The following is a 24,495-nucleotide window of genomic DNA, read 5'->3' as shown; positions in this document are numbered from 1 at the left end:
GAGGTTTTGGATTCTGATTGGTAAAACATAACTTTGAAATTAGCTGTTCATTTTTTGTCTGATAAAATATTTTGTGAATAATTATTATCTAGGCTACCTTTTTGTCATTGTTTTCATGGGGTTTAGGGACAGAATATTTTTGATAATTACTATGTAACCATAAGGAAGCTGAGAATGTAGAAAGGAGCAGAGTAAGTAAACATTAGATACACGATCCTCAAAGGTTATTTATAGTAAAGAATAAGAAAAGGAGATGAGCTTTGATGGTACATTAAGATGAGTGATTTCCACGTGATAGTTCAAGTCACTAGGGTATATTTCACTGGTGTGTTTGTGTGTGGGAAGAGCACTTCCTTATCTTCCTTCGAAGTTTGGATTTTCAGTGCTAGTGGTCGAGCCAGCAACAGACACAGCCAGTGGTATCTTTGTGGCCCCTGGTGGGATGCCTACAGATCTCTGCCTCTTGCCTCATGGCCTATTGGAATCTTATCAGTGTTGTCCTCGGGTGCTGAACTGCAGCTCCTGTGGGGGTGGCATCTTTACCAGTAGGCTGCCTCCAAAAATCAGAGCAAGGGAGAGAGTCAGAGTTTTACTGGCCACGTTAACTGGCTTTCACCATTTAACATCTGTATTTTCTCCTGAGTCCTAAAGTGGTGGGTGTAGTATTGATGGAAACAGGGTAACAGTTTAATGTGACGCCTAACGTGGGTGGCCCAGGTGCCTAAAGAGGAAAGAGGGAAGAGGAAAACCACGAGAAGGGATGACTTCTTGCCCTCCCAGCCTCTGCCCGTGATGTGGCCTGTGACAGCTCATCCAGTTCTGTTTCCTAGAAGACCTTCCATACATTATTGATTACATTCTCATTGGGGAAGCAAGTGGGAGCTTTTATCTGCATCTCTCACCAGCGTGGAATGGTGCCTGGGCTGTATTGACCGGCTATGGGATATGCTAGCGGTCACAGTTGTCTTTTACGAAGAAGAGCACCGAGTGACGCTGGTTGTCATTCTAGCTCTGCTGTGTGGCAGCGTAAATAGTCCCCTTTCTAACCAACCTGGTGGGAAAAGTCAATATCCCATCAGCAGAGGAGGTAAACACATCAGGAGCTGTGTCCCCTCTCTTCCTCCCCTGCTCCTTATTACCGCAGCTCTTTAAATGTGCTCTCCCCAGTCATCAGATGCATTTGTGTCATTCACATGCACAGGGTTGCCAGCCTGCAGCTCTGGCCTGCCGGGAGGCAGCCTTGGGGCCTTTGTTGTGTATTCTCAGACTCCGATAATTAGAACTTTCAAATTGTCTTTCTATAGTCCCTTAATGATGCATATCTCTCTCTCTCTCTCTCTCTCTCTCTCTCTCTCTCTCTCTCTCTCTCTCTCTCTCTCTCTCTCTCTCTCTCTCTCTCCTCCCCTTCCTCTCTTTTTCCACCCCCTTTGGGCATTTAAATCCTCTACAAAACTTTTTGTTGTTGTTTTTGGAAAGGCATTGATGTAATTTAGAAAAGGTTGTGGAGAACAAATGTGAATGTGTAACTAAGGAACAAAAATCTTGACCAAGTTTTCATTTTCCGGGGTTTTGTAGACTTCAGTGGGGTTTTGCTTTCTGTGATTGACATCCTGTCCCTTCTGTGTTTCCTTCCCAATCCTTTCCTATTCCAAGGTGCTGGGCCACTTCCGCCACCCCCCCACCCCCACCCTCAGGCACCTTGGCACAGTGTCCAGGGCCCTCACTTCCAGAACAGCTGATTTCTGGGGCCTACCTTTCTCTATTCAGGAGCATTGGATTGGGGGAAAGGGGTCAGAAGTGAAACTCAACTCCAAGTATGGACTGGGGGTTCTGGCTAGCTGGGGTTATATATCTATATCCCTGATTGCTTCTTGTGTGACCTTGGGCAAGTGACTTAACCTTCCAGTTTCCTAGGCCATAAAATGGGGATTAAAAAAAAAAAGAGTCAACTTCTCAGAATGCCTCATGGGGTTCCTGAGCAGCTTTGAACAAAGACTGCATCATCTTAACCATTCTGGGCAGGGTTAGATCCCCAAAAAGATCAGACCTGTGTATAGCAGCCCTACTGCTCTTTTCAAAGAATAAAATACAGAAGTTGCAGTCTCTGGGGAGGCAAAGGAAGGATCTTGTCTCTAGCTGTTTTTCTGTTTTCTCAGAACAGGAAAGCCAGGGATGAATGGGTGAAGTAACAGGATCCAGAGGCCAGGGCACTATATACAGTGAGTTCACACAGTATTGGCAAAAAAGAAATCTTGGCAATAGACAAGTACTCTCCAGGCAGTCCCCCTTAGCAGAGAGACGAAGACAGAAGGGACTAGGAGAAACTGACTAGGCCCAGTGATCTGGGGAGCATGGGTTGGGAGGCACAAGGAATCATAGCTTCTTTCCTTTGAGACAGGTACTTCTAGCCACATGCAGACTTCACATGCGATTGCATGCCTGTGAAAGTAGAGCTTACCTTGTCTGCTGCACGTGGGTGTGCACCTGCGATTCGCATCAGTAAAAGGTGGCCCCAGCCCAGGTACTGAGTCAGCTTTGTGTTGAGAAGTGATAGGCCAGCAGGCAAAAGGAAGTCAAGCTTTAACAGAGGAATCTTGGGCACCCCAACATTGGACTGGCTCCAGGAATACCCTGAAGATTATGAGGAACTCAGAAACATAGAGTTGCAGACCCAATCTATATTCCCTTTTCTAGTGCCTGAGAACTATCAAATGGTCTGTAAAGAAGAAACTTAATTTTTTTTATTTGTTCTTTTTAGTTATACATGACAGTAGAATGTATTTTGACTATTATACATACATAGAAGAAGAGACTTCTAATGCTTTTATTTTTATTTCACTTTAGAAAAATTGAAGAAGCAGTTTTTTACACCCAAAGTTCTTCAGGACTACAGAAAACTCAAGAACACAGCCGAGCAGTTCTTGTCCTGGAGTGGCTACTCTGAAGTGAACCTCAGCAAACTCTTCGCCGATTGTGCTGTGAAGTCCTAAGGGAATCCACAAGTGAATGAGGAGGGCTAGTTGCAAATCCCAGCTTCCTGAGCACCTCTACTCTGGCCCTAACTGCTTCTCCAATATCTTGCTTTTCCCTTAAGGACTGCATCTCATGTTCACGTGGGATGTGAACTAGAAGGAGGGATTGCAAAAATATTTCATCTGTCATGCATCAAAGAAGATCCAGTCTTCATGTTATGATATACCACTGAGCTCTTCCCCATGTCCCTAAAGACCTAACATATTGGGAACTGGGTTTCTAGGAGAGGGAAATTGCTATTTTAATTGAAAGTGGCGGGCTGGGGATGTGGCTCAAGCGGTAGCGCGCTTGCCTGGCATGCGTGCGGCCTGGGTTCGATCCTCAGCACCACATACAAACAAAGATGTTATATCCGCCGAAAACTAAAAAATAAATATTAAAATTAAAAAAAAAAAAAAAAGAAAGTGGCTGAGATGTAAGTGACCCTGGACTTTGCCCCAGGGCTGTAGTAGAGGTGTTCCCCAAAGAGAGGATTCTGCAGCCCAGCAGGAGCAGTAGTAACATTTTGCCTTTTCACATGCCAATTAAACACAGTCTAAATTCAGATGATTCCTCAGCCACTTGCTATAGAAGTGGCTGTCTTTTTTAGTCTTGTCTTTCAGATAGGTAGTGGATGGCAGGGGAGATATAGAATCCTTTGCACTCAAAAATAAACAGAATGGACTCTATTGAATTGCTCCAAAATCCAACACACACACACACACACTGAACAGGTGTTTTACATTTACACACACCCACACTTAAATAGAAAGTTTAGGTAAAAGTTTATACAACAGGAAAGCACATTTAAAATAATGTAGGACATCAAAGGGCTGGTGATGTAGCCCAGTGGTAGAGTGCACTTGCCTAACACGCATGAGACCCTGAGTTCTGTCTTTAGCAGTGCAAAAAGAAAGTGTAGCATTTGGCAAAGTGGGAGAATGGTTAATTGGCCCTGGTGCTTGCTATTTTTCCTCATTTTCTTCAGAATGGTGCCTGCTTTGCGGCAGCAAAAAGTATTTCAATATGTCAATCTTTCTTACATTATTGGTAAGATTGTACTAACAAAATATATTTCCCCTTGTATAACTATGCTGTGTTTTAAAAATGTTTACCTATGTGTTTTTATAAAGGAGAGTATGCTGTACTTTATACTTAAGAATAAAGTTTTTCTAAAGGGAAAGCCGTTGCAATGAATTCTTATTGGGCACAAACAATTGACTACAGGGACAGCAAGGAATACTGTTTGACTGAAGGCTACCCCCTTCCCAAACCTCAACCCACTTTTTTTCATTGCAACTGAGATTAGAACCCAGCTCATAGATTATTGCAAATGGCAAGGCTTTTGAATGTTCTGAATTTTAGAATTCAGGAAAATTTCTGTGGACTTTGGATCCTTTAAGAGATAAGATGCAAGCTCTGGGAGTATAGCTCAGTGGTAGAGTGCTTGCCTAGCATGTGGGTTCCATCCCCAGCACACACACACAAAAAAGTGAAGTATGGGGCCTGGTGTTATAATAGCTCAGGGTAGAGCAGTGCTTAGCATGCACAAGGCCCTGGTTTAATCCCCAGCATCAAAGAGAGACAGACATAAGGTATGGTTTCTAATGTGACTTTTTGGACTTGTACAACCAAAGGGAGTTAAGCCAGGAGCTCCATGGTGTCTCTTGAAAAACAAAGCTCATTTGTTTTCTCCCTGGGAGAAGGGCACCAAACATAAAGGTCCCCTAGGGAAGGAATACTTGTTAAGTAGTGGAGATGAAGCCACCTTTCAATCTGGCTTTGCCTTCTCTTTTTGCTCCCTCCCTTCTCCCTTCAGTCTCTTACCTATCTCCTGTCCTCTTGCTCTTACACTCAAGTTCAAAGTAGAAATACTTTGGGATTAGGTTCCTGGTGATTAATTAATTGGTTCTAAAAGCTCTGCAGTCAGTTACAAGTTGGAGGAAACTAAGGGATTGATGTGATTTTATTGCTCCTTTGGTCAATTCTGATAATTGCTATTATATAAATTTATAGAGATAGTTCTCCAGTGAGTGCTTCTAGAGCCACTCCCCCACTCGCTTTCTAAAGAGAAGGCATATTTTCCTTAATTTCTGAGTCCTGGGATTATATTGATAATAAGAATTATCCTGAACTTGGTCATCCAAAAACTCCAAAAGACTTAAATAATGCCTCACTAGTTTATTTCTTGTCACTGCCTCTAGATTGTAATCACTATGAGGGCAGGGACCACTTATATAGAAGATCTATAGAAAATCAGACATTTCTAAGTACAGTCACCAAAAAGAGGTACCTCAGGATTCCAGAACTTTATGGAAACTGCAACTTGAAGAATTACAATGGATCTCTGTTGGAAGATTGGAATATCACCTACTCGCTTTTCTCTGAGAAAGGTCACTACTCCTTCCTTTGCCTTGATTGATAGCATACTGGGTAGAATTGGTGCAGATGTGCTGCCCACTGCTTTTAAGGGGAGAAAGCTGCCTACCCATCTTTCTCCATGGGGCTCTCTGGCATAGGTCTTAAATGCTAAAAGAGAATGAATGGAATAAGCTAGATTCATGCTACCCAGGGGTCTGGATTGTCTAAAAGGGGCAGCAGTAATACGAAGAGGGACAGGACCCAGAGCAGCCACGTGGTGCAGTTTTTAAGAGAAGCCAAGAACCTGAATATTCCATAAAGTTTCTTTATTCCTAAACCTTCGCAACTGATATTTTAGAAGAAAATTTGAAACATTGTGTGGGCCAGACCTCTGGGTTAAAATCTATCTGAGCCAGTTGGGAAATGGTACTCTAAAAGGACCCTGCTGTGCTTAGAGCCCCATGCCCCTGAAAAGGACACCTGTTCTATTTAATTTAATTTAGGAACTAGGATCTAACCTACAACAGATCCTTGTACATCAGCTTGTCTTGAGCACAGTTTACTAACCCTCAACTCTCCTTCATATGAAGGTAGATAGAAGAGGCGGCCAGAAGTTGAAAATCGTGTAAAATTTTAATTTGCCTGAAAAATAGATGGAGTTAATTTTAAGGCTTGCACAGGATGTGGGGGCTAATCAAAGTTTGCAGATTAGAGTTCAGATGCTAAAAGGGAATGAATTCACTGTCCTTCACCACCACCCCTTTCTCCAACCCTTGCCACCTCTTAAAGCCAACACACACACACACCTTGAGACACATTTTTTTTCAAACATCATTGAAAGTGAGTTTGGCAGAAGATGCAAAAACAAGAAAACTCCAAAAACAGATTTCCCTATCTTTGTCAGGGTTTTATGAAAAACATTAAGCCTCAGACCCTCTTGTCAGGATCCTTGGCCCCTCAATTCCACGCTATTTGATGCTGCCATTCCAAATTTGAAGCTGCATTTTCCTCTCTTTTCTCTCTCCTTCTCCCTTTCCCTCATGTCTGTCTGTCTGTCTCTCTTTCTCTCTCTCCCCTCACCTAAATATTTCTTAATTGAACGGTTTGTGGTAGAGCTTCCTTATAGCAGTTTAATAGATTAACTCATCTGAGCCAGCCTCAAATTTCAGATTAAAATTCCTTCATCCCGAAGGCAGCATTATCAGGTTGTTGGAGGCTGTTTTCAAACCTTGGTTTTGAATAGCAGCGGCTCTGCATTAATTTAACCACTAAGCTAATAAGTAGGTTTCGTTTTGTTATGCTAAGCTTTATTGCTTTTCTTTTGATCAGAATGGTGTTGTTGAGCAAAGCAGCAGACAAGGCATTCTTTGATGAGGGAATTAGCGCTCCATTCTTCCTCTATTATTCATAGCGCAGTGGAATATGTAAGTACCTGAGGGTGTCAAAGGAGCGCAGGTTCTATTGCAAAGTGCTCGCCTTGTTTCTCTCAATAGCTGACTATGAGATGATAAACCGCTTAATACACTGTGCTAATTGGATGAGAGCAAAAAGAGATGGGAATTAAGGCGAGGCAAAAGGAGAAAGTGCAACCAGCCTTCAATTCACTCTTTCACCACTTTAACAGCACCAAAGGAGGCACAAGCTTTCTATAAGCAGACTAGAGGTTTTGTGCAGAGATAAAATGAACGTGTTAGTGGATTCAAGTAATACACTAATTATTGCACAGTATAAATACCACTACTGGTTTTATAACAGGGAGGTAAACTTCTTTTGAGAGGGTTATAGGATTGCTTGGCAGTGGTGTAGAACCTAATAAGGGCCCAGAGTAATAACCCCCTGGATTAACAAAATTGCTGCTTGTAGAAGTATGATTCAGGCTTTTACGAAGATTTCCGGAGAATGAATAAAAATGACTGAATGACATTTCTTAATGTATAACTGGTAATCGCTCCCTTTTCTTTAAAGGAAAAAAATGTATACTTCAAACTGGACCGTTAATAACGTCCAGGGACAACACTACTTTTTCCTTTGAAAAATGCTTTTTCCCCCCTGTCAGGTAGCGGGTTTTCTTTTCCCCCGCCCCCCAGCCAGGCTGCCACTGTCAATTAAATATGCAGTTGCTCTGGGGAACTCTGTGTTCCAAAATACCATTTTAGGCTCCATTTAAGACCCCCTTCATTCAGACACACTCACTTTTGTGTATACACATACACACATGCTCATGTACATTTTTTTTTCCCTCTAAAAGCAAGTTAGGCTAACCCATGTATAATTTCCTCTCCTCCAACATCAGCCCTTTTTTTTCTATCCTAGAAAGATCTCCACACTCAAAACCATACTAAACAGAGAACTACAGGTGCTTTGACTCTTGGTATTATAAATCAAATGCAACAATAATGAATGTTTGCCCCAATCAGGAGGGACAGTAACAAGAAAGGGGAATTGATTAGGGCCCAATCCCAGTAACTTTAGGTTAAGACTGAGTTTCCCTTCAACAATCACTCATCCTAATTCATCCTCTTGCTAACTTCCTCACCACACACTTAAGATGTCTGCCCTCACCACTGCCCACAGCCTAGACCATGGGTGACTGAAGAACACTTTTGCTAATATGCCAAATGCCTCCTCCCGATCTGGTTAACCTGTGTGAAAATGTAGCAAATTAACTTACCCTTTTTCCTCAATCTTCCCACAGAGGCCCCAATAGGGCTTCCAATCACCCTTCCCCCCAAAATACTGTGGGGGTGGCAATGGGAAAGCAGGTGTTGGGCCATTCTGCCCTGGGCATGATAGGAGACAGTCATGCCATGAACTGGACTCTCCTGGACACCCCAGGGCTCCACATGTCCTCCTCCATGGTGGAAGAGGTTTGCTTAAGGTTGGGGGTGGGGTCAGCCGCTCCCAGCATTGTGACTGAGTTCCCAGATATTGGGGCCAAATTGGGTTGCCATTCATTAATAATGCTCACAATAAGATTAAATCATTCTGGAAAATCTCATAAAATCCCCCTAAGTACGCTCCAGTGGCTCTTTCCAATCCCCATCATTCAGCACTTGGGGAGGTTTGGAAGGAGAAGAAAATTGGTTTCTTTGCTTTTAATGCTGCTTTGAAAAGATACTCAGAGTTTGTCATGCGTGACATGTCACATGTTTAATGTGGACTTGCTGGAAGTCAGGGGGTCTTTAGCGTGTGATATTTATGGGGAATATTAAGTGCAGAATGAGGTCCCTCCAGCTGGGGAAAGTTGAAAGAATAGGAGGCCCAGGACCCAGCTTGTTTTCGGCATCAGAATGACATAGGATTAAGAGTTTGTAAAACAAGGCGAGGGGTTCTCATTGGCCAGTAATAAATGTAATCCTTGGAGGTAATTTCACGCAATTTGCTTCTGCTCCATGGAAGGGTCAAATGAGAAAAAATGACTTAAAAAAGGGTTCATTAACAGGAAGAATGGTACTGTTTCTCGTATACCATCCAACTGGCAGCCTGGAAGGGAAAAAAGAAGCCTTACTAAACAAAAAGCCGAAATCGACGGAAAATTGATATCGACCACCAATAAATAAATAAATAACTCCCTCCTTTCCTCAGGCGTCTCTGGCACTCGGCTATCTCCTCCACAGCCGCCCTGTCCACCCTAGGGAAGCAGCTTGCCCTAGGGCAGAGTCTGTGGAATCTGAGGGTCTGAGACTTTCAGGCCTGGAGGAATGCCCTAGAAAGTTTCCACCCAGCCTTACTAAACCTGGGAAAGGAGTGTGAGGTGGAGTGTAGATAGAGGCCCCTTCCCATGCCCCAGGTCGGCCACCTGCCTGTGAGTACCTCCCTGGCGAGTCCCCAGCTAGGCCATCATAGAGGGGACCCACCCGAAAGCCAAAGTCCCAGAAAGAGTTTCAGGCGGGCGAGCTGGGCCCAACACTCCCCAAGCAGAGCCTCCAGACGTCTGGACCAGTTGGCCTTACCGACTATGCGCGGGCCAGAGCACCACAGCTGCTGGGCCTGCTGGTCACCTCCCCAAAGGGCCATTGACCCCTGCCCGACCCTGCACCTTCCCCTCGGCCTGTACACTCGCACCCCAAGCCGCCACTGGACCCTGCCCGCCTCCTTCCAGGGCGCACGAGGAGTCGGACCGGCCCTGGCCACGAGACACGCCCGCGCCCCCCGACTGGCCCGCGGCGTGGCGGGGCGGCTGGCCCCAACTACTCCGCGAACCGCGGTAGTCACGCCGCGGCAGCCCCCCCCCCCCACCGCCTGCCCCTCTCCCCAAAGGTCCGGCGCGCTAATTACTGCAAATTGAAACTAATTAAGCTTCTCTTCCCTTTCCCATCACCCTGGGAGCATTGGCGAGACCCAGCCCCCGCGGGCGGGCTTCCACCGAGCGGTCACCCGAAGGGGCGCTGCAAGGGCCCGGGGGAGGGGGAAGCTATGGTTCCCGCCACGGGGAGGAGTGCGCCGAGCCGGTTAAGGATCGCAAATCTGTTTGGGTCTCCTCACGAAACCAGAGTTGTTTGGATTTTTAAAAATGTATACATTTCCCAATGCCTGGATAAGTGATGTAATGACATTTGTCGAGTTAAGATCTGCCACTTGGATACCCCTCGCTGCCTTTCCATCATCTTTCTTGCGTGAGCTCTCTCTCCTCTCTTCTTTCTCTCTCTCTCCCTCTCTCCCTCTCCCTCTCTCTCTTTCTCTCTCTCTCTCCCCCTCTCTCCTCACTCTCTTTCGCTTACTCTCTTTTCTCCCTCCCCTCCCTCCCTCCCTCCTCCCAGTGAGTGTACCGTGGAGCCCGCCCCCTCGGAAGCCAGCGCCTTGGCTTCTAGCTCTCGCCATTACCTGTCGTCTCTCTCGGACTCCGCACTTCTTTGCTACGTGGCACTTTTCACGAACAGCTTCCTTAGCCTTCCGATCCAAGACTCTCGCTCGCCTCAAATTTCTGACACCACCGACAACAACGCCTACATAACCCCCACCTACCATAGAACCCACCCCACCTCCATAGCCTAGGACCCCAAGTTCCAGCTGTGACACGACCAGGGAAGTTGAGATGCGCGTGAAAGCACAGCGGCTGCGTCCTTAACCTTTGTAGGAAACCCGATCCCTTGGAGGACTGAATTCAAACCAGGGGCCTCTGCCAGGAAAATGCTTGTGCAGATAAATTCAGGAGGTGCCTGGGCGCCGGAACCCACCCCTGGCCCCCATCAAGGGCCCTTCTACTGTCCCCTCATCGCCTACATAGAACATTCACACTTCCTTTTGTTAAACATATATTTTTTTTTATTTTGAGCGTGACACTTCTCCACTAGATAGCAAGGAAAAGTGGTAACAATTACACATTACACAAAAGTACTGTACCATTGCCTTTATCTTGAAGGTTTCGGAAGCCTCTACAGTTAATAAGTTAAATAAAGAGCTTGAGTACATAAATATTTGTCTAGGAACCCTACCGTATCTACAACACAGTAAGAATCTACAGGAGGACAAACTTTTACCATACCACGCTGAGTGCAATTGCGTTATAACATTTCAAATATACAAAGCTCTGTTCTTTTTTTTTTTTTAATAACAATGGTATGTACAGAATCAATAATCACAGTTTGGTGACTTCAACAGTCCATATTCTAGCAGAGTATTTCCCTTTGGTTTGATATAAAAACCTTGGTTGGTGTATGATAAAGAAGAGAACAAGAACAAGACGCCCCTTTCCTTTAAGTGCACTGTTAACTATCTTACAGACTCGCATTCGCTTCCCTGGCCCTGGCTTCACGCCGGGCCCGCGCTGGGGAGATGAACTTAGAGCGCAAAAATGCTATTAAAAAAAAAAAAAAGCTAAGTGGGGTGTCAGGAGAAGAGATTGGACTTTTTAACATTTTAACTTCAATACCAGGCGTCTTGGGGAGAAAACTTCCCCGATATTTTCAGTAAAGAATGGGAGAGAATGGACGTTCGAGTTGGAGCGAGGTTGGCAGTGGCAGGGGCAGGGGCGGGGGCGGGGGCGGGTGGAGAGCCAGCCGAGGAGGTGCCACGTCCGTAAGCGCCGAGGGCTGCCTTGCCCGCGTCCAGGCTGCTGCGAAGGCGGCTGCGCTCTCTCAGTGCCGTCTCGGGAGTGTGCTGGTCCTCTGTTTCCATTTGGTCTTGAGTGGTGCTGAGTGAGGTGACCTTTCGGGACGCGCCTGGAGGCGCGAGGGTGGAAGGCAGCCTTTAGCACACCTCCTTGCCCGTGCTGGTGCCCGGCAGGATGTTGAGCTGCGTGAGCTGCGCCGCGTGCTCCTTGGCCTTGAGCCTCAGAGCCGCTATGCTAGAGGCGCGTCTGTCTGCGGCTGCAGTGGCCGGATCAGCCAGCGCACCCGATGCCACCGCGCCCTCCACCGCGGGTGTGGGCTGTCGCAGGAGCGCGGCCGCAGTCGACGCGCTGGTCAGGGGGGCCATGGTGGAAAAGAGCCTGCAGGGAGAGCAAACAGCGCGGTCATGGCCTCGGGAGCTGAGTGCAGTGCCTGGGAAGGCTTTTCCCGCAGCCTCTCACCAGCGGAGCAGAGGGGCGCTGAAGGCGCAGAGGGGCGCAGCCCCAGGGGTGCCGCAACTCAGGCCCCAGGTGGGCCGCGAGCTGAGGAGTAGCAGGTGGCACGGGTGGAAGTTGGAGCACACTGGGAGGCCTTTACCGGAGCAGAGACTCAACCGGGAAAGGAAAAAAAAAATAATAAAGGACCAGATATTCCCGAAGGGCCAGAACCCCGACCAGAGGCAGGCCCCGAGGCCAAAACCCCCAGGGTCCAACTGCGGCGGATTTTGTGCTTTCTCTTAAGAAAAGGGGTGCATTCCAAGGCCTGGTGTTCCAATTAAACTATTTGCCTGGAGATCACGTGGAGAGAAAAGAGGAGAAATAGAGATAGAGATAGATAGAGGAAGGAAGGAAGGAAGGAAGGAAGGAAGGAAGGAAGGAAGGAAGGAAGGAAGGAAGGAAGGAAGGAAGGAAGGAAGGAAGGAAGGAAGGAAGGAAGGAAGGAAGGAAGCTAAGATCTATGCTGAAGACTTTGATATCTCTCCCCTACCCCGTCCCTTCTCAGCTCAAGATGTATACCCTGGAAAAGGTGGCCTTGCTTGCTGACCTTCCTGTGGACCAGTGCAGGCCCAAGAGGTGGGTGTCTGGCCAATACCGGCGGGGTGAGGATGAAGGGCGCCCTCCTGTTGATTTCCGCTGGGCACGCGGCTGTGACCCACCCGCGGCCCCACGCCCTAGCGAGGCGACACTCTCCCGCCGCTTAGCCTGTGCCTTTTCGGCCTCTTGCTCCAGAGAGCCCCAGGCTCGCGACCCCAGGGTAGCGCAAGATGATGCCCAAGCCTGGGATGTATGCCAGCGCTAGCGCCACCGCCTCTGGGCGGCGCCGGGATTGCTCCGTGGTGCTTCCACCCTTTCCACACTTTACCGCCGACCTGCGCCCCAGGCCCCCACCCCCACCACCTCTCAGGGGCCTGCAGGCTTTCCCAGTAGTCCCCAGAGCTCTGGCTCCAAGCCCCCGCGGGGCCAATCCACGATTTCCACAATTAGAAATGAGCCCACCTGGGCTCACGGAGCGCCAGCTCCTCCTCCCAAGCCCACTCTGCATTTCCTGCCACCCCCATCACCACCCTCTTCCAGCCTCTCTGAACCCCAGTACTGCAGTCGTGGCTCCCTTGGTTTTAGAAGTCATTTCTTGTCAAAGGGGAAAAGTGGGGACGAGACCCAAAACTTTAATTTTTCTTTCCAAAAAGAAATTATATTATGTGAGAGGAGGGGGGCGTACCATGTGCTGGTTCCACTAGGTAAACTGAGTCACTAACTTCACTTCAGTGCACTTGCTGTTTATTTTATCGGTTTGTTACAAGACACTAATTTTACTTAGTCTTTTTAAAAAAATTTATCTAAGATGATTTTTGTTAAGTAGCTGCGCAGTTGGATGAATCTATTATGCCTTTGTTCTCCCTAAGAGAGATCATTGAAGCTGCATTCAGTTTTATTTTCACTGCACTTTCCAACTTAATACATCCCTCCTTTGTTTCTTTGTCTGTGTGATTATACAGATTTTTAAATTTCATCACTCGGTGTTCATTTAAAGAAAGGGAGTTATAATATACGGTGAACTGTTTCTTTTATTTCGTTGTCTTGTGCCGCTGTGGGGGTTGGAGGTTGAATATATGGGGGTATCATTGGCAGCAGGCCACTTGAGTGACAAGGAAGATAGGGTCTGGGGAAGAAGAAATAATTCTTCGCACCCAGAGGGCCTCCTGGCTCCAGGGCTCTGGGCTCCAGGGCTCTCGGCAGAGGAATATGTTCCTCAGGCTGCCAGGCTTTGGGCATGTGGAAAGACTTTTGCAAAACTTGAAAAGTCATCCCTGCTCTGCAGTCTACACTTGAGGGCACTCATACCACCAATGGCCAAGGCTGTTGGCTGCCTTGGAATGGTACCTTTACAGCTTTCATTGAACACTCCTGGTTGTCACCGTTGTTACTGCCAACTGTCTCCCCTTTCTTGCTCAGTCCCTAGTCATCCCCTTAAGAACCCACATGTCCTTTTCCAAGTCAAAATTACAGAGTATTTTCTTTGGCTTAAGCCTTTGAGGCTGGGCCAAAGAAAGATGTGTGTAGCCCCCTGTTAGTCTCCTGCCACCTCCCTGACCTCAGCCTCTGTGTGTATGAGAGAGACTGAGGCCGTGCATTACCTGCCGAACGCTGGGCTGATGAATGCCGGGTGCCGGAACACGGCGGCTCCCAGGAAAGTGCTCAGGCCCAGCGGCGCCCCGCTGGGCGGCAGGCTGGCCGAGCCAGGAGGCGGAGGTAGGCTCGGGAAGGCGGCGGCGGCGGCAGCGGCAGCAGCCGTCCAAGCTGAGTCTAGCGCAGGATGGTGCGGGGGAAAGGGGCTGGCATCCAGGTAGGGACTGAGCGGGTGGGTGGCCGAGAGCGGCCCGGGGAAAGGCAACCCCGGGGGATGGGTCTGCGCACCAGCCTTCTCCCGCTTGCGCCACTTAGCGCGACGGTTTTGGAACCAGACCTGTACGGTGCAGAAAGCCTGGGGTCAGCATGGCTCTGGGCACTTACTAGACCCTTCCCCGAGCCGCGGCCCCTCCCTCCCTTCTACAGTGCCCAGGCCCATCTGGTCTCTCTTTGGCCTGGGGTTGTTCTCTGACACACCGGAGGCCAAACTAGATTGAAAAGGAACCCAGATTTAAAGAGAGCAGGAAACACGGGACAAGCAAAGCATTTGTAGCAGGTATTCCAATTAGCCCTTTAAGGAAAATGAGTTAGTGTATTTAGACATGGGAACACCAAAGTTTCAATGTCTGGGCTGCCTCTTCCTTGCTGCACGACTTCAGGTGGGCTACATATATATCTCTGAATCTCAGTTTTCTAATCTGTAAAATGGGAACAATAAAATGGGGAAAATAAAACTTTTTTATAAGGTTGTTATGAGGAATGAGTAAGGCAAATGAAAGCACCTTCAGAGGTGACTCTCAAAAATAAGCAGCCACCAAGTGATGAATGACAGGTCTGTTTTGCTGCATATCAGCTATTTTCACCTATCTCAGGTTTACCCAAGAGCTGGCAAAATCCCTGCTCTGTACTGAAATGGAAAGCAGGAAGGAGGCTCACTTATTCTTTGTAGAAATATTTATTGAATACCTAAGTGCACTATGTTGGGTTCTAGGGTATGGGAAATGATGGGAGAGAGGAAATAAATGTCCACAATAATTAGCAAACAGGTATATATTTTAGGGGCTAATTCTCCTTAAAATGAAATGGGGGTTCACAGCCTGCTCTCTGTAGGGCCCAGCTTTGTGCAAGAAAGGATTGACTGACTGCATAGACAAATAATACCTGAGCATATAGAAATCAGAGGGCAAGTTACAAGTAGACTTTTCCCACCTTCAGAGCTAATAAGTCTTTTATTTCCCTTTGGGAATGTGGTTTAAATAGGTTATTTAAATAGATAGCTCTAGGCTTGGGGGAGGTTTTCAGCCAGGTATTTTCCTAATTGTTAATAAGAAACAGTTTTAATAGAGACCTTTACCTGAAACATGGCAGCTACCATCATCTAAAAATAACCCCCAAGAGCATGAGATTATTTTTATGTGACCTGCTTATCACACCCACAGCTGAGAAGATATGCTCCTTCTCCCCTGAAGGCATTAATATCTTTAGAACTCAGTTTATGACTGCACACAAGTCTAAAAATTAAGAATGAACTCCAGGGCTATACAGAGTTATATTAAAATATAATGTAAACTATACCAGAGGAATATGTTTAACATTTTAAAAGACATTCACTTCCTTCAAATATCTACCCTGGGGGTTGTCTAGCAACTAAGCTTGGTTTGACTTCTAGACAGCCACCCAGGGCAAGAAAAATCAAGAACTTAAATCAGTTGATTACTTAAATTTCTGCTGAAAAAGGGCCCATCCATTACATTTCACAGCCTTCAAATAATCTATTTGTGAATTGCAGAAACACTCCAGTGTGGAGATTCAGAGGCTTGAAAAAGTTAGACTGTAGATAGGACCAGGCTGGGTGGGCAGCTTTTGTGCATCCAAATCTGTCTAGACGAGAATATCCGCCCCACCATGATTGCAATGAGTAAAGGAGGGGAATGGGGCAGTGGAGGCAAAATGCCCTTAAAGAACATGAAAACCTTTACAGACAGATCGTCTCTCCCGACTCAACTGCAATTATCAAGATGTCCCCCTGCAATTCCTCATTATTGAATTAATACCTCTGAGGCCCCCCAAAGGTAAACGAAAGGACTCTAATAATTCATATTCACTTAATTACATCTTCTCCAGTGAATAGGAGGAGAGCAGAAGGGGAGGGGGCGCTCTCTTTCTTTTTAAAAGTTATTTAACTTTCCCACGACTTGTTCCCCTGAGCTGAAAATGCGGAGTTGCTGTCACATCTCTGTTTGACAATGGAGAAATGTGTCAATAGAAAGGAGGGGACAGGCCTCATCATTAGCCCTCTAATGCAAGAAGCTGTTGTGTATTAAATGAGCCATATGGAATTTATTGTGCTTTATCAGCGCTTGATTTTGACTGTAAAGTGATTCACTCAGCTCCTAACCCAGGGACATCTGTTTTCTGTTGGCCATCGGGGCTGCCTGGTGTTGATCGTCTCTTTGGTTATGAGGCCTGGGTTCGGAAATGCACTCTGGTATGGGGCTGCAAACACCTTTAATAGCATTGCACTCACTCCCTATTAGATCAATGTGGGCTCATTGCTATAAAAAATGGGAAATCAAATAGCATTAGCCAGCTCCTTGTGCGGGGTGGAGGGGAAATCAAACAGCATTTTGCCTTCAAATGGCCCTGTTTGTTCTAGCACTAAGTGGGCTTTTATGAAGCCCGATTGGAGACTTAATCGCAGCCAAATACCTGCTTGGAGCTGAGCGGATTTGTCTAACAACCAAATCCATGCTCCATCCCATTATTTCAATCAGGAGAAGTCGGATCATGGATTGTTTTCTATAGGAGCCTTGGGACTGGGGACTCCTGAACTGTAGTCTCAGAGACTATAAAACCCTTGTTCTGAACTTGGACTCCTTTCTCAGGCTCCTAAACCCAGAAATATTCCCCTCCCACCTCCCAAGTCTTAATTTTTAAATATCTTTGTGTGTGTCAGTGCTTGGATCTACTTTTCTGGTTCTGCTTTTCTTCCTGTTATGAAGGGGCTCTCACAGCCCCCCAGTTCATTAACCCATATCTCTCTTCCATTTATCCCCTAGCCTTCTTCCCTCCCTTTTCCCCTGTTTACAGCTCACCTGGACTCGGGCCTCAGTCAAGTCCAGTCTCATGGCCAGTTCCTCCCTATAAGAAAGCAACACACAGATAGGTCACTACAGGCCCCAGCAACTCCCTCTCAGCCACTTTCCCTCCTCCAGTCCCCTGCCTGCCTGCTCCACCCCAAGTACATGAGCATGCCATCTCTTCACCACTGGAGTGCCTACTATTTGATTGAAGGCATAAAACCACAACATATTGCTAGATATAGAATATTATATAACATACTCAAGTGTGACAGGGATGGCTTCTTGGTCTATAATTCTACAAACTTGGACACATGGATTCTCTCTCCCCCTTAGGCCAGAGTTAGACAGAAAATACTCTCATACACGTGTATGCACGTACACACACACACACACACACACACACACACACACACACAGAGTCATCACAGTTCTTGTATTGTTTTGTCCTAATACTAAACACAGGAAGAGCTCAACACTCACCTAAAGAAATATTTTTCTGCCCTCTTGGTTTCATTCTGCCTTTTTCCTTTAAAAAAATGTATCTCCTCCCCTTTCCTCTTTTTCTCTCTCCCCTTTTCAGTTCTCTGCCTTTCCCTCCATCTTTCTCTCTCCCCCGCCTTCCTCCCTCCCTTACCCCCTTAGGTCACAGTCCCTATTACCCTCTGGAGATATGTTAAGCTTGTTAAGAGTTCAGTGGGGTAATTTTTCGATTAAACAAAATTCTGCGTACCTCCTGACTCCAGTGCCCACTACAAACCCTGCCCATCTCAGGGGAAGTCAATTTAGCTGAAACCCTACCCCGTCATTGCAGTTATTACTGCGACAATTAAGGCAAATAGGAAACCATTAAGATGCTGTAAAATGGCTTACGACCTGTTTACCGAAAATATGAGCGCGCCGAGAATAATTGGCTCTCCGCTCACTAATATGAAAGAGCGGGGGTTGCCCGAGCCTGGGGCCCTGGCTCTGCGCTGCCAGTAGGCCTCCTGTCCACACCTGAAACTTCAGCACCTGGAGAAAATCGGTTCACTAAGCGCTTTGCTTTGCCGCCTGTTACAGTGAGCACTAGCAAATCTAAATCTACACTTCTGACTAGCAAATCTAAATCTACACTTCTGGCTGGCGCCAAGGGGCTGACTCCTAGGCTGGTAAGAGGTGGGGGTGGGGTAGCAGAGAGGAGCGGCTCCTCCTCACGCACTTTGCCCCCCCCCCAGCTAAAAAAGGGCGGACCTGGATACCAATTGACACCAGTTCATTTCTTCTTTTGAAATACACATGTTTGATAAATGCCAAAAGCCGGTGGTCTAGTGAGCTATTTGATAGTATACACTGATTTTTAAATTTATTTCCTTTTTTAAAGATAAGGATGGGACTAGGTGACAACGGGGAAGACCAAGTTAAGCTCAAGGGACAATCAAATTTAAATGCCCACGCCCTCATTAAATCCTCTATATTTTCTTGCTTCTGGTTTGGAGTTTGGCAATGGCCAGACCAACTATAATTTGGAGTTGATTCAGGCCTTCTGGTTCCTAAGAAGAAATGTATCCTCTAGTTCAAAGGGACAGGCAAGTTTCTCTAAAATGCACGTTGAAAATCTGCACACGTTTCCTGCGAAGGAGCTGCTTGCTTGACAAGTCCTGCGCCAGGCAGACACCGGTTCCCTTTCTCTTCATGGAGGAAGTTTGCCCTAACCCTGGCTCCTCTTCAGCTGAGCCGAAACATTGGCCTTGGGGTGGGTGAGAAAGGCTCCCACCTGCGGGCACCCCCAGATCAGCTGAAGTCGGGGCCCAGAGTCTCAGTTATCCCAAAGGCACATCTTCCCCCACCCCCAAAACTCAGAGCAAGGGGGAAGTAGAGCAACAACCACCCCGCAAGCCGGCTTGGACACTTGTCCAAAGAAAAATTTCCCCAACTACTTGCCTCTTTGCCGGGCTTCCATTAGTCATTGTCTGTTCAGAAAACCCGTTTACAGTAAACACACACTGGGTTAATCTGGGGGGAGGACAGAGACCAGAGGGGGAGACTCTGGCTAATGCCACTCAGGTGTAGAGACACCAAACACTGTCAAATTCCGACTTCCTTCGGTTATTTCAGGAGTCCTCAAATGACAGTACTCGGATCTTTTTAAAGACCTCCTCTGCAGGCACTGGGCTCCAGACTCACTGCAAACAGTGTAACCGATACCCACCAGACTCCTGGGACACCAGGCTGGGGTGATGAGCGCACAGTACAGTGGCCAAAAATAGCCCGTTCTCTATTCTGCCGAGTGACCGCGGGTAGTACTCCCTGCACCTCTCCGGGGACTGAAAAGCCCTAAGCAATGCGTGTGCGTGCCTCCCCAAAGTGGCTTAGTCTGGTGCTCTAAGGAAAGGCTCTTTTCCTTGAACTGAAACTTGTAATTGGGAAATGTTAAACTGGAACTACCTTAGGAAGAAGAGAAACTATCCCAGCTTAAACTTAAAGCCCAGAATGGGGGTGAGGGAGTGGGTAGTTTTAGATGAGCAAAGGTAGGTGTTTGGAAAGGCACTCCTCGGCAAAGTCAAGAGCAAAGTGACTGCCTAGAGTCTGGGGCCCCTCCCCTCCTGTCAGCCCTCTCAGAGTCCCGCGCGTGCCCTCCCGCCATTGCCACCGTGACCATCCTGCGCTTATACCTGGTGAAGACGTCCGGATAGTGCGTCTTCTGGAAGGCTCGCTCCAGTTCCTCCAGCTGGTAGCTGGTGAACGTGGTGCGGTAGCGCCTCTGCTTGCGCTTCAGCAGCCCCTCCTCCGAGTCGCTGCCCGCGGACAGGCAAACGCTGTCCTCGCCGTCCTTGCCCTCAGCGTCCTCTGGATGCAGTAGCAGCTCTTCCTTGGGCGACAGCTCCCCGCCCTCGGTGGCCACAGCGGCGGCAGCAGCTGTGGCCACGGCACCGGTAGCGGCCACTGCGCAGCGCCGGGGCTCCTTGAGCAGCGCGCGGGCATCGTCCTCCAGCAGCTCCTCCTCATCATCCTCCAGCAGCTCCTCTTCCTCCTCCTCATCCTCCTCATCATCCAGCAGCTCCTCCTCATCGTCCTCAGCGCCCGCGCCGCCACCCGCCGCTGGGGCACTGCCGGGTCCGCCGGCCGCGCCAAGGCGCTCGTCAGGGTGCGCAACACCCCCCGGGCCGCCCAGCTCGTCCAGCGCAGGCGGCGGCGGCACGAAGGGCGCCCCATTCTCGCGGTACGACTTGCTGCGGCTGATGCTCACCTGCGGCGCCTGGCTGATCTTGAGCGTGTCCCAGGCGGCGGCGGCCGCGGCGGCCGCGGCCACCGCGGCCCCAGCGCCGTCCGGCCGCTCCCCGGGCCGCGCGGTTGGCGGTGGCGGTGGAGGGGCCTCCCCCCGGGGACCCGCGGTGGCCGTGGCCGCCGCGGCTGCTGCTGCCGCCGCCGCTGCCGCCGCCGCCGCGGCGCCCTGGAGGAGGCGGCCCCCGCCAGGGCCATAGAGGCGCCGCAGCTTGGGCGGCAGGTGCAGCTCTGCCTCGAACGGGGCACCGCTGCCCTTGGGGGAGCCTGCGGGCAAGGGAGAGCAGTCAGCGAGCCAGTGGGCCAGGGCGTCCCCTCCAGAACCACCGCATGGGGCCAACCCTCTGCAACTCCCTGCGTGCCTAGTCTTAGGCACACACAGCCCCAGGTCCACCAGGCTCCGACTGGCCGGCTTCCCCACTTTTCTTGCCCTTTCTTCTTTCTCTGCCCCTCTTTCTCTTGTTTCCTTATTTTTTCCCATTCTTCCTCTTTCCCTTCCCTCGTTCACTCTGCCATTTATTTCCCCTTTCCTTATCTATTCCTCTCGCTCCCTCCCTCCCTTTTTTCTTTCCTTGCCTTCCTTCTTTCTCCCCTCTTCCTTTCCTTATCTCTTTCGCTTTCTCTCCCCTTTCCTTTATCTTTTTGCGTGCTTTCCCTTCTTCTCCCTTTCTTCTTTCATTCCTTTCTCTCTGCCCTCGCCCACTCTCCCACTTCTTTTTTTCTTCACATTTGGGCCAGGGGACCATCCGAAACATCCAATAACTTTTTAAAAAATTGCCAGTACTCTGAAAACTTTGCGCACGACCTCTGCCCGCTGCTCCGCCACAGGGGCGCGGGCTGGTAAGAGGGGCGCTGCCCCGCGGGCGACCCCTGCGGGGCGAAGAAGCCGTGTGGCCCAGAGCTAAGGCCGCGCCCCAACAGTTCACAGCGGGAGGGGCCGGGGTCCTTACACAAAATGGCAAAGAAAAATAATCCTGGCAAAAATGTGTTGAGAAAGGCCTGGAGTCGGGACAGAGAGGGGGGTGCAACAGGCACAGGCCGCTCCTTCCCTTCGAGGAAGTGGCTGGCACAGGTGCCACTTCAGGCTAAAAAAAGAAAAGGAAAAAGTCAGTTTTATTTTAATCGGCCCCTTCTCCACCATCAGGTCCTGTTTTCCAAGCAGCATTGTGGCTGGACCACGGGTTTCAAATTTTAAAAGAAACGAACAGTTCTTTCCTAGCTACACCTCTGCATTCCAGCTTAAGGCGAAACTTGAGAGTAACAGGTTCGGGGCAAAACGACAGTTGTTCTGCAATTTTTAATTTTAGAAAATAAAACCTTTTAAACATCTCAACAGCTCAATTCTTTAAAAAAATAACATAGCAGAGAAAAAACAGCACCCAGAAGCCACACATTTCATAAATTTTAAATACAATAAAGAGCATTGGGGAAATCCCAGGGAAATGTTTTTTTTTTTTTTTTTGGAAAGCTTGGTTAAGAGATCACAAGTAATGTACAATTAAAAAAAAAAAAAGGAAAACACCATGTGAAAAGAAATTTTCTAAAGAGAAAAGGCCAGGGGCTCACCCTGCCTGGAGACCCCCATTCACCAGCGTTTGGGGTTCTTGTCTTCATCAAGTTATTTCCATGAGGGTCTAAGAGAGCATCTGCTATTTCTGCGACATCAGCTCTCTTCAGAGTACACCCAAGGCCAACAAAAGGGGTATTTAAACTATCTAAAGACTAACGCCGATAATCTACAAAGTCCCAAAGCGAAGCTGGGCTTCTGCTTTCTCTGGAAGCATAGGGAGGGAGAGACAGCCCCCAGTGAGATATTCATTGCTCTTTGAGGCACCAGGCCTCAGAGTTGTCCCCTCTCCTTTCTTCCTCTCCAACTTCACAACCCCCCAGGCCCCTGGCTCCCGAACATCAAACATCCAGTGCCCAGTGCCCCTTGCAGGTGCCTGATGGGTGCAGCCTTACCTTGCACGGCCTTTTCCTGGTCAGCGCGGCTGGCCAGCGGGGCAGGCAAGCTCTGCGCGGCTCCCAGCAGCCGCATTTTGCACGGGCTTCTCCGGCCCAGGATGCTGTCGATGCAGTAGGAGGATAGTAAAGTTGGAGATTTACTTTTGCACTCGGGCCTCTCGGAGCAGCCCTCCTCCTGGTACTGATTGCTCATGGTTGGGGCTTTTTCCCTGGGCGCAGAGAGCGGACTGTTGGCTGTCTCTCCCGGCGGGTGGGATGGATGGGTGTGTGTTGTGGGTGGGGTTAGATGGCTGGTTTTAACGGATATTATTGCGATCTTTGTGCCTCTCTGTCTCTCTCGGTTGCCGGCTGCCGGCTCCCGCCCCTGCTCGCAGCCTGAGCTCGCCCTCTCCGCGCTCAGGACAAGCGGTAACAAGTGTAGTGAGCAGCAGGCGCGGAGCTCTGGAGTCTCTCTCCTCCACGTGCTGAGAGGCGCTTTCTGATTGGCTCTCGCTAGAGGCCGGGCTGCGTCGGGCTGCGGGCACAATACAAAGCCGGGACTGGATTTCATAGGGGCCAGCGGGTTTTGGGGGGGGGGGTTGTAGCAGCGGGCACCACCAGAGTCAATTTTCTTTTCTTTCTCTCACTCTTTTTTTAGGTTAACAACTTTCTATGTTTGCTACCCTTTTCCTTCATTTCCTTCTTTAAACCTTTAGGGTTGGCCCAAAGCTCTTGCTCATTCGGATGCCCGGTCTTTGAGTGCCACTTGGGCGTCACGCGCCCATCCCACCAGCCCGAGGACCTTGCTGGTTCATTTTCAGACAGACCTGACAGTTTTCAAAGCCAATATTGCAGCCGGGACAGCGCTTTGACCTCATCGGTGCTCAATCATCATCCTCTCTAGGCTGGCGGACCTCCGAGGTGTCAGGGTGAGGGCCGTGAGCAGACATCTGCCTTCGGGGCGTTTGGTTTTGTCTTGTGGCCCAACGCCTTGCGCTGTTTGTCTTCACCCAGAGCCTCGCTGTTGTTCTCTTATTAATAGCGTCTCCCACTGCTCTCCTCTCAGATTTTTAACTCTAGAACGAGAAGAAGCCCCGTTAAAGATAAAGCTGTGCCAAGGACACTCGGCCTTCTCTAGAGCACTTACAGGGTGGAAAGGGACCAGCGGCTGTAGCCGCAAGGAGGGGGCGACTAGGGACGGATCTGGGAGTCACCCCCTTCTTCCTTGATTCTCCTTCCTCTTTTCCCAAACTCATCTCAACTGGTCACCACTAGGTTGTTCACCCTCGAATATCACCTGGGTAGTGGAACCTGCGGAGGTCTCTGAACTCCCTAGTGTGGAAGAGAACACAGATTAGATTTCAACCAAATCTAAGCACCTAAAATTCTGAATTCTCATGATCTGGCTCACATTAGAAAAGGTGGGAGAGGTTAGCTATAGGCAGAGCACATTTCTTCTCAAACAGCTTCTTTCGCATCTAACCCTGAGAACCAAGACCCAATTCTTACCAAAGTTGGATAAACCCCTGGCAAGGGGCAGGCAAGGACACCTTCACTGCCTGGGTACAGGGCCCAAGGGATAGTGAGGGGCCCTGACTCTGGCATGGTGGGGGCGAGGATGGTGGGTGGGAGAGGGGTCGGGGAAGGGGAATCCATGCCAGGTTTTCCTCTCTCAACCCCTTCAATGTGTCAAAGAGAAAAGCGTTTTACAAAGGATTATACTTGAATCACTTACAGTCAGTATTTAAAAATACAAGGATGCATAACTGAGATTTTTTTCCTAGCCATAAACATCTGCATAACTCTTGGATGCTAGTGGGTGGGTGGCAGACAGATCGGGCTGGTTTGGCAGGAGCATTGAAGACACAACTTGAGGGGGATGAGAAGGCTTGGGAACAGGCACATTAATAACACTAATACAAATGCTATACTACTACTACTACTACTACTATTAAGGGCAGGACAAAAGGGATTTCTCTCTGTCCCTCTCTGTTTCTGATTCTCTGATTTTTAGTTGGAGTCACACCGTTTTTCCTACACCGGAATGATGGGGGCAGAGTGGGGGATGAGCAAAGTAGAACTCGAGCTATTATGATATTTGATTTTCTTTTAAGCTTTCTCCCCAGTTCCAAGGCACCTGGGATCATCTCTTCCTTT

At 48.6% G+C, this 24,495-nt stretch overlaps 2 protein-coding genes across 5 annotated transcripts in view; one reads left to right on the top strand and one right to left on the bottom strand.

Annotated features, from left to right (window-relative positions):
- Positions 1-4,195, top strand: part of Pola1 (DNA polymerase alpha 1, catalytic subunit) — a 310,385-nt gene extending 306,190 nt beyond the window's left edge. For 2 of the 3 annotated variants that reach the window (XM_078035011.1, XM_078035013.1), the window contains one exon: positions 2,845-4,195. In XM_078035011.1, the coding sequence (XP_077891137.1) occupies positions 2,845-2,990 (146 nt within the window). In that variant the 3' untranslated portion in view covers positions 2,991-4,195. The remainder of the gene's footprint in view (positions 1-2,844) is intronic. The other variant, XM_078035012.1, reaches the window with a different exon arrangement.
- Positions 4,196-10,906: 6,711 nt separating this feature from the next.
- On the bottom strand, positions 10,907-23,389 carry Arx (aristaless related homeobox). 2 transcript variants are annotated; one of them, XM_078035009.1, is made up of 5 exons: positions 22,357-23,376; positions 19,785-20,661; positions 17,146-17,191; positions 14,059-14,387; positions 10,907-11,803 (listed from the first exon to the last, which is right to left on the bottom strand). In XM_078035009.1, exons 1-5 carry the CDS (start codon positions 22,907-22,909, stop codon positions 11,563-11,565), a joined length of 2,046 nt encoding a protein of 681 aa, XP_077891135.1. In that variant the 5' UTR covers positions 22,910-23,376; the 3' UTR covers positions 10,907-11,562. The 2 variants fall into 2 exon arrangements, with proteins under 2 accessions (XP_077891135.1, XP_077891136.1); XM_078035010.1 differs by lacking the exons at positions 14,059-14,387; positions 17,146-17,191 and having other exon boundaries at positions 22,357-23,389.
- Between the last annotated feature and the right edge of the window lie 1,106 nt (positions 23,390-24,495).

This window comes from Ictidomys tridecemlineatus, chromosome X (genome assembly GCF_052094955.1).
Source record: "Ictidomys tridecemlineatus isolate mIctTri1 chromosome X, mIctTri1.hap1, whole genome shotgun sequence".
Classification (NCBI taxonomy): Eukaryota; Metazoa; Chordata; class Mammalia; order Rodentia; family Sciuridae; genus Ictidomys; species Ictidomys tridecemlineatus.
The sequence above is the reverse complement of the archived record's forward strand: the minus strand, read 5'-3'. Positions and strand labels throughout refer to the sequence as shown.

Bases quoted from the DNA above. Each gene is read 5' to 3' on its own strand.
- Arx (XM_078035009.1), bottom strand. From the start codon at position 22,909: ATGAAATCCAGTCCCGGCTTTGTATTGTGCCCGCAGCCCGACGCAGCC. The intron at 20,662-22,356 runs GTAAGGCTGCAC...CCTTGCCCGCAG, and splicing joins CCAGGAAAAGGCCGTGCAAG to GCTCCCCCAAGGGCAGCGGT. The intron at 14,388-17,145 runs GTGAGCTGTAAA...TGCACCGTACAG, and splicing joins TGACTGAGGCCCGAGTCCAG to GTCTGGTTCCAAAACCGTCG.